Raw genomic sequence first — 13,472 nt, 5'->3', positions numbered from 1 at the left:
TGGTTTAGTTTAGTATGATGTATGTTAGATTACTTTAATTTAATATAATGTAGTTTAGTTTTGTTTAGTTTTATATAATGTATGTTATTTTGGTTTAATGTTATGAAATTTTAGTTTAGTTTGGTTTTGTTTGATTTGGTTTATTTGAATATTATGATATGTTAGTTTTGTTTAGATTAATTATGATATATCTGTTTAATCTAATGTATGTTAGTTTAGTTAATATATTTTTAAATAAATCATTTGCATAATCATATGCGTAGATACCCATTCAAGGCATACACATTAGGAGTATGTCTTGAATAGTCCCCGGTTGGGACTGTCCTTGTACATGCCTTGTTATTGATTCTAGGGAATATCCTGCCTTCTCATTTCTCTACAATGTTCTCTGGGTACATATGTAGGTGTGTTTAATCGCCTACATCGTGCACTTGGAGAATTATAGGGAAATGCTGGCGGATTTTCCATAGAATTGAAAACCTGGCTTACATTCACTAGTGAGATTAAACGTACAAGGATGGGTTAGGTTGGAGTGACAAGGACCCTTTGATGGATAACGAATAGGAAATATGCTTTGTGACTAATGTGACTATACATATGCGTGAGTTTTGTAGAAGTTGTGATCATGAAACGAACAGAACGTAGCTAGATGTGTGAAAGGAAGGTTGGGCTTTCTATTAATCCAGAGTTCGTGAAAGGGGTTGATGAATTCATTCAGTACGCCAAAGATCATCTGGAGAGTAGTACCCGAATGAAGTTAGGTGTCCATGTTTTAAATGTAAGAACAAACGGCTTTGGGATGCGAAAACGGTTAAAATTCATTTGTTTCGCAGGGTTTTCTACCTAATTACTATGAGTGGATGTGTCATGGGGAAGGGTTTCCAAGAGTTCTTGAAGGGCGTTCCAACGAATATCGTGAAACGGTTTTCGATGCTTTTGGTCATACTCAAGACCAAGGGCATTCAGAGGAGGAGCCTAATGAACAAGCCAAGCATTTTCTAGATTTGTTGAAGGCTTCTGAACAACCATTATACGAAGGGAGTTCATTGTCTATGTTAGAGATGACTGCTAGAATTATGAATCTAAAGTGCGAGTATAATTTTCCCCACAGATGTGTTGATGGGTTTGCTTCTTTACTTAATGAAGCGATTCCTAACAACAACCATATGGCCGACACATTCTATGAGGTAAAGAAGATTGTGAAGGGCTTGGCGCTGCCTCATGAAAAGATTCATGCATGCCCGAAAGGATGTATGTTGTTTAGGAAGGATGATGCTCAGCTATCTATATGTAGGGTGTGTGGCAGCGACCGATACAAGAAGATTTCTAAAGGCAGCTTAGTGCCTTTGAATGTTTTATTTTATTTCCCGATCACACCCAGGTTGCAAAGGCTCTTTGTAACCAAGGACAATTTGGAGGAAATGACATGGCATTCAAAAAACCCTCGAGTACAAGGCACAATGGCACACCCTAGTGATAGTGAAGCTTGGAAACACCTCAATAGTTACTTTCTAGAGTTTGCCTTCGAGCCTCGTAATGTTCGACTTGGCTTGTGTCAATGGTTTTGATCCTCATGGTAAGTTTGGGGGACAATATTCTTGTTGGCCTATCATTTTGACCCCTTATAACTTGACTCCATTAATGTGTATGAAAAGACAATTCATGTTCCTATTGTTGCTCGTTTCTGGTCCTAAAAACCCTAAGGGCAACTTGGATATGTGCATGCAATTGTCTCTAAAAGAGCTGAAACAATTTTGGGACGTTAGCGCAAATCCTTACGATATTTCGAGGAAACAGAATTTCAACCTTCGAGCAGCCACCCTATGGACTGTTAGTGACTTCCCGGCTTATGGTATGTTGTCTGGTTGGACCACATCCAGTAAAAAGGCTTGTCCATATTGCATGGAGAAAAGCAAAGCATTTTGGCTAGAACATGGTGGTAAAGTTTCTTTGTTTGATTGCCACCGCCAATTCCTTTCCACAGATCACCCTTTACGGAATAGTAGAACTGCATTTTGTAAAAACAAAGTCGAGAAAGGTGCACCTCCACATATCATGTCAAGAGAGGAAGTGTGGGAATGTGTGAAAGACCTTCTGAAGGCCACAAACAGGTCCGAGGCACTTAAACGCCTCAAAAAAGCTAAGAAGGGGTGGTTCAAGCAAAGCACACTGTGGGAGCTTCCATATTGGAAGCATCTGCTCATTCGACATAACCTAGATGTCATGCAAATTGAAAAGAACTTCTTTGATCAGTTAATTGACACTATAATGAATGTGAAAAAGCATACATGTGACACGCCATCAACTCGAAATGACATTGTCAAATATTGTAAACGGCCGCAGCTTCATCTTCAGGAGGATCATAGAGGAAAAGAGTTCATGCCACATGCTCCATTCGCTCTTGACAAGTCTCAGAGAAAAGTTTTGTGTGAATGGGTTAAACAGCTGTTGTTTCCTGATGGTTATGCATCCAATTTGAGCAAATGCGTAGATTTGCAGGCATGTAAGCTACACGGAATAAAAAGCCATGATTGTCACGTGTCCACGGAGAGGTTGTTGCCCATTGCTTTGAGAGAATTGCTATGCGGTCATATTTGGAATGCAATTAATAAAAATCAGCCAATTCTTCCGCGATTTGTGTTGCTACACAATCACTGTTAGTGACATGGAGCGATTGGAGAAAAAAATAGCTGAGATCCTTTGTAAGCTGGAGAAGGTCTTCCCTCCTGCATTCTTTAACTACATGGAGCATTTTCCTATTCATTTGCCATATGAGGGCAAGTTATGTGGTCTCGTTCAATATAGATGGATGTATCCCTTCGAAAGGTAAATAAAAGACCCTTTCATATCCTCTTTTTTACTTCCCATTCATTGTCATGACTTGTTTATACATTTATATAACTATAATTGTATGTTCCTCAATCACTTGAAACGAAAAATTGGGAACAAGGCTCGAGTTGAAGGTTCCATATGCAAAGCTTATCTCACCGAAGAGATAGCAAACTTCTGCTCTAATTAATTTCAGGCAACAGTTGACACTAAAACACGAGATTTGGTCGAAATGTGAATGCCGACGTGGACTCCCTAGTGGACGACGTTGAAATACCAGAGTTGTTCATGGAGGATAGCGGCCGTGTGTCAAATGAGGGTAAAACTCGGTTTTTAGATGAAAAAGAACTCGAGTGTGCTCATTTAATCGCGTTACGAAACAACGGCATTCTTGGTGCATACAAAAGGTATATATGTTTAGGAATGAATTGTATTCAACGTTATGAGCAAATAAAATGATTACAATGTTGATTTATCGTGCGTCTTTGACCTCGTAGGAGGTTTGAGGACTACATTCTTAGTATTCGACATTATTTGCGCAGAGAAGAAGTCATGGAGAAATGCGAAGCTGAATTCTCTGATTGGTTTCATCACAAGGTGATATAAACGGTCTAACCGTGACATAATTATGACTTTTACTTCTTGCACTTCAATTTATTCAATTCATGAGCTGTGACGTTGGTATTCAAAACGTTCATAGGTGGTTGAAGAGAAACCAAATTCGGATGTCCAGCAAGAATTGTGCATGCGTCCTTTTAAGCGAGTTCAAACTTGGAGGCAGATTTTTTTCGGTGGATTTAATTTCCATACACATGCCCATGGCAAGCACAAATCTACAATGAATTATGGTGTGTGTGTATCAAGTGAGGATAGTGGAGAGTACTTCGGCATTTTAGACGACATAATTGAACTTGTCTACACTGGTCCTGAAAAAGAGTACAAGACTATTTTATTTAAGTGTAGTTGGATGGATTGTGGTAGGGGAATGAACATACATGAACAGTACAAGCTTGTCAAAGTAAATCATACTAAGAAATATCCCAAGTATGATCCATTTGTCTTATCTTACCAAGTGACTCAAGTGTACTACGCATCATACCCTATCGTGAAACAAGATCGAGTTTAATGGTTGGCTATGTTTAAAACACAAGCAAGGTCAGTGGTTGATGCTCCGGTGGACTTAGAGTTTTTTGCAGGCACCATCCCCACAAGTACATACGACGCTTTGCCCACCGAATGACATTCCAGACTATGCCATAGATGATGATGGTGAAGATGATGACGATGGCTTTGTTATCTCAAGCGATGAAGATGATGAATGTAGTATCGACTCTAGTGATAGTGACGAGGATGATGACATCGATGTATTATTAGATGATAGTAGTGATAGTAGTGATGAGATTACTGAATAGGAGAATATGTTAATCTCCTTTGAGAATTTGCTTGTTCTTGTAAAATAAAAATATGACTTGGTCTTATATTAAATCTTTACTGTTTGTATAAAATTTTATTACATTGCACTATACTTGTCATTTATAATATCATGTCATGTTACGAACATCTATTTCAGGTTGTCATGGCGAGGGGAAGAGATGGAGAATCGTCGAGGAAAGCAAGGGGGAAAAGGAAAGGTCTTGCTGCTGTGATCGACGACGATGATATAGATATGGAGGATGTGGAGGCACATGATTTGGGTGCCACTATGGAGCCTACCTCCACCCATGCATAGGATCAGACATAGGAGGATTCAGAGCTGTCGATATTAGACCCTACTACGCTTTGGTACATACGTACATATAATGAATTAGACTTATATTCTTATTTTCGAAAATTTAAACTATTTATTACTTCTAACAAGGTCTACGTTAATTTTTTTTATGATCATCTAACATTGTTGTTTCTCGTTTATTGTAGGTTTGAGGATAACAAGGTTAGAAGTGCGGTCTCCAGTACTCTTACCGGATACTACCGAGAGCCTTGGAGGAACTACGGAGAGGTAGATGAAGCAACGAAACAACACTGGTTGAACTTGTTCAGCGTATGCTATTTTGAACTTAGTTGATACATGTTTTATTAATTGTATTGAATGAGTTGAGTTTATAACTTTTAAAGTTTATCATTCGCAGAAACAATTCATATGGGCACCATAATTAACCGAGCATGTGAAGGTCACTTTTCAAAGGCGGTTTGCAACTCGCCTACGTGACATGTTCTACACAGTCACACACAAGATGAATGGCTCCAAGCCAGGCTTGCTCAATGAGGGAGTCCACAAAAAGATGATGTACATTTTTTCCACAGATCCGACGTATAAGAAGAGGTCGGCCCAGAACATGAAGAACAGAAGGGGCGGTTTAATGGAAAATGTGGTCGAACCAACCCACTATCAAGGTTCTATGTTAGCTGACCAACATGCAAAAAGGATGGTAAGTTTATTTAATAGGCAAGTAAAATAGAATGCATTTGTGTATTACAATGTAATGGGGGTGTGAAATTTATAACGATGCTTTTCTGCATGTATAATCAAAAGCGGCGAAGAATAAAGGCCAGTTACCAACAGCTCCTGAGCTTTTTCTGAAGACGCACTTCAAGGATGTGCCTGGGAAAGGATCAGTGCCAGTCAACACCAAAGCGAAGAAAATTGCGGTAAAAAATTCAATATAACTTAGATTCCAAACTTATTTGCTAAGAAACATTGAAAATGGGCAAAGTATAAGTCACCTAGGCCATATTTGGTTCTATTTTGATTAAAATGCTCTTAAACTTAGTTACTTTGGTTTTTTTTTTTGTCATTTCAAGCCCTATACACCTAACACTACCTATTTGGGACATGTTGAGAATGAAAGAACTCATTTTCTAAGAAACATTGAAATTGGGCAAAGTATAAGTCACCTAGGCCGTATTTGGTTCTATTTTGATGAAAATGCTCCCTTAAACTTACTTACTTTGGTTTTTTTGGTCATTTCAAGCCCTATACACCTAAAAATACCTATTTGGGACATGTTATGAAAATTAAAGAACTCATTTGCTTTGAAACCCATTGAAAATGGGCAAAGTATAAGGCACCTAGGCCATATATGGTTCTATTTTGATGAAAATGCTTCCTTAAACTTACTTACTTTGGGTTTTTTTTTGTCATTTCAAGCCCAATACACCTAAAACTACCTATTTGGGACATGTTATGAGAAAGAAAGAACTCATTTGCTAAGAAACATTGAAAATGGGCAAAGTATAAGGCACCTAGGCCATATTTGGTTCTATTTTGATGAAAATGGTTTCCAACACTTAATTATTTTGGTTTTTTTTTTTTGTCATTTTAAGCCCTATACACCTAACACTACCTATTTGGGACATGTTAGAAGAAAGAAAGAACTAATTTGCTAAGAAACATTGAAAATGGGTAAAGTATAAGTCACCTAGGCCATATTTGGTTCTACTTTGATGAAAATTGTTTCGGGTGTTTTTAGTCCCTCATGAGAGTTACAATTCTGGGTATGAGCGCCTGACTTCTGTACCTGCAAAACCACGAAACTCCGGTTGGGTGGAGTTCCACCTCCGAAGATCAAGTTAGTATGATTCCGGGTGAGTAAGCGTGCGGAAAGTAAAGGGGTGTTTCTCTCTTATTCAGGGAGATTCCGCAATTAATATTGCTCGGGATTTGTGTATGTATTTATGAATGCCAATAAATGAGGATGATTCCTCTATTTATAGCATATGAGAATCTCCTCCCTCATTGGGGGTTCAATGCCACGTGGCATCCTCTGATTGGATCCCGTAGGGCCTATATGAGGGTGACACGTGTTAGGTCCTCATTGGGCCACGTGGCAGGGATAATTTTTACCCCAAACATTTTCCCCTCACAGGTGTGACTTGGCTTACCATGTGGCACCTGTGACACTTGTCACCATGCGGGAGGGCGACGGTTTGCCTCTTTCCCTCCATTTTTTGAATTTGAAACTGAAGATGACGGTTCACCTTCTGAGATTTCCTATAAATAGGAGCCTCCCTCCTCTTATTCCTCACTTTGCCAAACTTGAGAGAGAAAATTATTTGAGAAAAAAAAGAGAGCTCATGTTCCCGCTTGCTTCTTCTTGCAAACAGCCTCCAACCTCAATTCATCCGGATACCGGTTGAGTATTTCTTTGCCCGTCTCACTAAGGTATCCGTCTGACCTTGTCATTTTCTTCAATCTTGATTTTTGATAAAGCTGAAGCCGGTCTCATGTCGTCTGGAGCTTCTTTAAGCAATCTCATGATGAATTGCACCCAATAGATCCTTAGCCGGTTTACACCGTTTGGGGTGTCTTCAAGCAATCGCATTGTGAGTTGCATTCAATAGACTCTCAGTCGGTTTTTCACCGTCTGGTGTATCTTCAAGCAACCTCATTTTGAGTTGCATTCAATAGACCCTCAGCCGGTTTTTCACCGTCTGGGGTATCTTCAAGCAATCTCCTTTTGAGTTGCATTCAATAGACCCTCAGCCGGTTTTTCACTGTCTGGGGTATCTTCAATAAAATTTTCTTTTGAATTGCTTTGCGGTTCCCTCAGCTGGTCTCAAACCGTCTGGGGTATGTGCGAGCAATTCCTTTCAAAGCTGCTTTGCTGACACCTCAACCGGTCTTATACCGTCTGGGGTATCTGCGAACAGCCTCTTGATTTATTGTTTTAACGGATGCGCAACCGGCTCTCTTCCGCCTATGGTAGTTCCGTGCAATTTTTTTCATAAGTTGCTTATAATAGTCCTCAGCCGGTTTATACCGTCTAGGGGTCTTTGGACAACCTTACATAAAAACTCCAGACTACTCGTTCGGTATGTCTACCACACCCAGCTTCTTCCGCCTGTGGTATCTTTGGGCAACATTGGTAATTAACCTTGCTTTCTTTTGACAATTTATAGTCTGTTCAAAGTGATACCGTCTGGGTATCTTTGGTCAACAATCTCAACTTCTTTCACCAACATCTTCTTTCAACTACAAGGTAACGCCTTTGTTCCTTGCTTTTTTGGAGGGTTTTTAAATTTTCCCGGCTGTATATATTGTTAGAATAATGGGCTCACCCAACACACACACGGCACACCACGATTTAGAGGTCAGCAGGTCTCCTGGTACGGCTGAGTCTAGGACTGGGGGTGCCGCCTTTGGGTACTAGGACTCTCCTTGTTCATCTCCAAAACCGACTGTCTCTGTCTCTGTGCAGGATGCAATGGCTCGAACTAGGAAAACAGCCATTGATCTAAATTATAGAGGGGAAACCTCTAAAGAATTGCCGCCTGACTCTAATCAGGCTGAGATGACAAGGGGATCTCCGCATGGCACCCCAAGCACTCCCAGTGATGGAATATTGGGGTTGGGTTAGGAAGGTGGTGAAGATGTCGCCTCTCCCTCCAGGGTTGAACAGGAAAACCCTTCAGAGAACGCGAGCGGTGGAGAGACCGCCTCCTCATCCGGTTTAGAGCAAAGCGGCAGTAGCAGCAGCCTTCTTACACCGGATGCGGATAGCGAGGAGGAGGAGAGGCCCACATGGAACAATAAGGGCGACCCTTTCCTTATCGCCGTCTTTGCAAGAGATAGGGCCAGCAAGGCCAGAAACATAGAGGACTTCGTCAAAATACGTCCTCTTGGAGAAGATTGGAGAATAATCGTGCCGCTTGAGATGGGCACTATAGTCTAGGAAGACGATCAACCATATTCCGACGGGTATTTCGGCTGCTATGAGGCGGCGTTCCTAGCCGGTCTCCGCTTCCCTTTGCACAACACCATCAAGGCCATTCTTAGGGGGTATGGTCTAGGTATTTGGCAGTTAAACCCTAACTCCTGGGTTAACATTTTGTGCTACATCGCCGCCTGCGAAATGTAGGACATTAACCCCGGCTGGGAAGCCTTTGCCCATATGCATTATTTGAGTCGGAGCCCAGGCGGGTGGAGAGCCTGGTATACACTGACCTCCTACCCCCAGTATCTGATGACCCTGGACAAGCCGTCCAAGTGGTCAGACTGGAAGAACCGGTTTTATCTGGTTTCGGCTCCCACCAAGGAAGAAAACCGGGAGTATAGGACATACAACCGGAAGCCAGACCTCCTGGGTCACAAATGTAAAAAGCCTCGAGTCCCGGATGAGGACTACGAGAGAATAATTGAGGCGGGGTTTTTTGAACAAACCACAACCACCCTCTCTAATGGAGAGTTAATAAGTGTACCCAAGAATTGGGTACCAAAGCACGAAATCCTTCGTGATGAGGCGTTCTTGTCCGCTTGTAAACTTAGCACTCAGTTTGAAAAACGTAGGTTGCACTTAGTGCTTGATCCTGTTTTGTCGTTTGTACATGGTATGCTTTCTCAACTCTCTTTTAACCGGATGGGTTCTTTTTTGTAGTGCAAGCTTTAGCCATGTTGTCAGCAGAAAAAACACCGGCTAAATCTACTAAAGAAATCCGCAAAGAAAATGCGGAGAAGAAGCTTGCTGCCAAGGCGGCATAAAATAAGGTATACTGCTTTTCCATTCTTTTTCCTTCATTTTCCGTTTGATTTTTTGCTGACTGGCCTTTTGTGCGTTATTTCAGGATGGGAGCAAGGTGCCCCTCTCCCTTACAAAGCTAATAAGGCCCCGGCCGGGGGAGGAGCCGGCCGCTCAAAATAAGGCGAGGAAGACTTCCTCCCAGACAGTTCCCAGTCGGCTGATGGTTGGGGGTAAAACTGTCAAAAACACAGGCCTGGGGTTCGATCTTACCTACAGGCAGCCGGATGTCCCAGAGGCATCAAAGGGGACGGCGCCGCCTAGGGCATCCGGCGCCTCTTTACCGGCTGAAGGTAGTCATGCTCCTCAACCAATATCCCAAGGTACTAATGATCCTTTCAACCCTTCTTTGCTTGGCAAGCCTATGCGGGTTAAGTCGCACTCCCAGCTCCAACCAGAAGACTCTTCTAGCAGCCGACAGTCAATAGGAGGGAAGTATGTTGCCTTCTCACCATTTTTTTTCTAGTGCAGATCTCTCCCCTTGCTGGTTGGATGTACAGCAGTACGCCCGGGCCATGCTAAAGGCCGTCCCCAAAGAAGAAAAGGAAGCGATCCTAGGGATCAACACCTTCAATGTCGACCGGGTCATGGCCGGCTTGGCTGATGTATGATGTTTCCCAATTGAATATTTATTATGTTTTAGTTATTATACCGGCTGACCTCTCTTAACACCGTTTGGGCTTTCGCAGTCAATGCTTCGCGTGGAGGGGCTCAAGAAAGCTTATGCCCGCAATTGTGAGGAGGTAAGACGGGCTAAACGAGATGCGTCCAATGCTCATAATTTTTCCCAATATTCCATGATTATGCATGAATTGAAAACTAAAGGCATAATCATGAAACAGGCGGACTCCATCAAAACCCTTTAGAAATCCCTCAATGAAGCCAACACCAGGATTCACAATCTCCAGGCGGCGAAGGAAAATGCTGAGGCGGAAGTGAAGAAGGTGTCGGATTCTCTCAAAATCCTGGATCTAACCAGGAAGGAGAATTCTTCGCTACTGACTAAAAACGTCCGCCTGAAGAAGGAGGCGGCTTCGGCTAGTCAGAACTTCCAAACCACCCTGGAAGCAGAACAAAGCCGGCTCATTGAGGAGAATGAGAAAGATTGTGCCAACCGCATGCAACTGGCTTGGTCCCTGGTACATCTGGAAACGGAATATGCCGTCTGGGAACTAGCCTACAAATATGCCAATCTTGCCATTGAGGCCCAAGAGTCGAACCACTAGCCTTATGAAAAGTGGGCGCAGAAGAAGATCGAAGCCATGCAGGCGGAGATCGGCTCAGGCGGAGGGGATGAGCAACAAACTAAAGAGCAAGGAAAGATCGCCCCCCTTCCCGCCTCGGAGACCGCCTCCAAGGAACCGGCTCAGCTTTAAGCTTTTATGTTAACTCAACTTTTCCGGCCTGCGTGTCGTGTATTTCATGTATCACTTTCACCGGATAGGGGTCCAGCTAACATTTGAACAAGTTTTATTTTATATGCATTTGCCGACTGAGTCAGTTTGCTTTGCCAACTTAATTCAATTCTCTTCAATTTTTGCAACTTTTAAATTTTTGCAATTTTGCTTTGTGATAAGCTGGAAGTATTAGCTATGTATACCCCTGGATGGTTGGTTGCTTAATTCAAGTCTAAGCAAGCAGCCGTCCATAGTTATCCGGATAAATGAATAGGAGATCCTTGACTTTCAACAGGTTCGCCCGGCTGCCGACAGGCGGCCTAGGACCAGACGTATGCTCTTCAAACCTTGGTTAAGTATGAGGCAAGGTCTGGCCTTGTTACCGACGTCGTAGCCAGCAGTAATGCTTTCTTGCAAAAGTCGGTTGCGCACTGAAGTGCAACTTGCCGCCTATATTGCCATGGGGCAGTAGCAAGGCGGATGTTGGGGTCAACAGGGTCTGACCTTCCGCATGGATCATTGAGCCGGCTGGGGTGCTTTTGAGAAAAAGCCGGTTGCTGATCAAGGTCGATATTACCGTCTGTACTGTGTTGTGGCAATAACCAGTTGCGACCTATGATGCTACTTTTCGGCTGTATTGCCTTGGGGCAATAGCCGATTGTAGTATGACAGGGTTTTCCGGTTGTATTGCCTTGGGGCAATAGCGGGGTGTATCTTGATTGCGATAGGTCATTCAAACGTACATGGGTTATCTTTAACCTAACTGGTTAAAGCCATTTGAGTTTATGACGCATAGAACAATGTACCACCCGGAAGGGAGATGTTCTCTTCGACGAATTCACCCGGATGGGCGTCGCCGGGTAACTGCTTATGATTATAGCAGACGGTTTAAAATATGTTGGCTTTGGGCCCTTAAATAGCTAAGGTACTTAGCTTTTTATTCTGAGCAAACGGGTGCCCGGTTGCGCATTGCATAGTTAGGTCTTGTTAGATGCCCGGTTGTGCATTACACAGGGGACTTAGGGAATGCCCGGTTGTGCATTGCACAGGGGACTTAATACAAAAAATTGAAATAAGGTATTCCTTTCATTCATTTGCTCTTTACAAAAAGTATTTACAATCTCCTTAGAAGTAGTACTTTTTCAAGTTATCTACATTCCAGGTTCTGGCTAACTGCCTGCTGTCTGGTGTTTCCAGGGGGTAGGTGCCACCTCTCACTTCTTCAAAAATCCGGTATGGGCCTTCCCAATTGGGGGTTAGCTTTCCTTGTTCATTTGCCCTACCGGTTGCCTCCATTTTTCATAACACAAAGTCCCCAACCTTGAGGGGCCGCTTGTGCACTCTTTTGTTGTAAGCCCTCGTCATTCTCAGACGGTATATCTCATGACACAAGGCGGCGTTGCCCCTGCGCTCCGGGAGTGAATCCAATGCTAGACGCATGGCCTCCCAATTAGCCTCCTCATCATAGAGCATGACTCGGAGTGTTGGCTCATAAAGTTCAATTGGCAGGACGGCTTCAGTGCCGTATGTCATGAGAAACGGGGTTTCACCAGTTGTCCCCTTTTCAGTTGTTTTGAGACCCAAAGGACGTGAGGTAACTCATCCGCCCAAAGGCCGCCAGCTCTTTCAATCTTCTTTTTTATGCCGTCGGAGATGAGCTTGTTGAAGGCTTCAACTTGGCCGTTTGCTTGGGGTCGGCCAACAGATGCAAAACAATTCGAGATCCCCTAATCTCCCAACCAACTCTTGAGGGTAGACGTTTCAAACTGAGGACCGTTGTCAAACACCATAGACATAGGAACCCCAAACCGGGTGATGATGTTTCTCCAAATGAAGGAGATGACATCCTTTGTCTTGATGCCTTTGACAGCCTCTACCTCAACCCATTTGGTGAAGTAGTTTACAGCCACCATAATATATCTTATGCTGCCTGTGGCAGGCGTATAGGGACCTAAGATGTCCATGCCCCATTTTGCAAATGGAACCGGGCTGTAGATAGCCGTCAGGTCTGTTGCCGGACGGTGTCTGAGCCGGCCAAATCTCTGGCACTTGTCATATTTTTTCACCAATTCCATGGCGTCTGCCTCAAGGGTGGGAAAAAAGTAACCTAGACACCTGGCCCTCTTTGCTAGAGTCCTGCCGCCTATATGTGAGGCACAAAAGCCCGCATGCAGGTCCTCTAGCACCTCTTTTCCCCGTTCTGGGGTGACACCCTTCAGCAACGGCTGGAGGTAACCCTTTCTAAAAATTTCCCGCTTGTACATGTCGAAGCTCAGAGCTCGCTTTTTGAGTTCCGCCGCTTCTGAAGGGGCATCTGACAAAGTGTCGTCTACAAAATAATCCCGGATGGGGTCCATCCAGGTAGAGCTTCGTTCAAGAATTCCAATGGGGTCATGTTCAATACTTCTTTTTTCTATGACCTCCCAGAGGACTGACCTAGGCGCATCACAAGTGGCGGATGAGGCCAGTTTGGACAGAGCATCCGCCTGATTATTTTCTGACCGGGGCACCTGACTTAGATGGATCATCAAGTGTCCCTGCCTCATCTTTTACCGCCTGAAGGTATTTGATCATTGCCGGATGGGTGGCCTCATAGTCACCATTGAATTGGCTAACAATCAATTGAGAATCAGAACAGACGTCAAGTTTTCTTGCCCCTGCAGCTTTGCACATGCGTATACCGGCTAACAGAGCTTCATACTCAACTTCATTGTTTGAAGCTTGAAACTTGAAC

General features: G+C 43.3%; 1 protein-coding gene across 1 annotated transcript; it reads left to right on the top strand.

The window, feature by feature from the left end:
* The first annotated feature begins 649 nt into the window (after window positions 1–649).
* LOC110716221 lies at window positions 650–1,568 on the top strand. The gene is made up of 2 exons (XM_021894840.1): window positions 650–778; window positions 834–1,568. The coding sequence occupies exons 1-2, from the start codon at window positions 650–652 to the stop codon at window positions 1,566–1,568; spliced, it is 864 nt and encodes a 287-aa protein (XP_021750532.1).
* The last annotated feature ends 11,904 nt before the right edge of the window (window positions 1,569–13,472 follow it).

The sequence above is a fragment of the Chenopodium quinoa genome, unplaced genomic scaffold (genome assembly GCF_001683475.1).
Source record: "Chenopodium quinoa cultivar QQ74 unplaced genomic scaffold, ASM168347v1, whole genome shotgun sequence".
Classification (NCBI taxonomy): Eukaryota; Viridiplantae; Streptophyta; class Magnoliopsida; order Caryophyllales; family Amaranthaceae; genus Chenopodium; species Chenopodium quinoa.
Note: the sequence above shows the minus strand (reverse complement) of the source record. Positions and strands in the feature narration are given on the sequence as shown.

Excerpts from the sequence above, each read along its gene's own strand:
- LOC110716221 (XM_021894840.1), top strand. The coding sequence starts at position 650 with ATGTGTGAAAGGAAGGTTGGGCTTTCTATTAATCCAGAGTTCGTGAAA. Across the intron at positions 779-833 it reads TAGGTGTCCATGTTTTAAAT|GGTTTTCTACCTAATTACTA; the intron begins GTAAGAACAAAC and ends TTTGTTTCGCAG.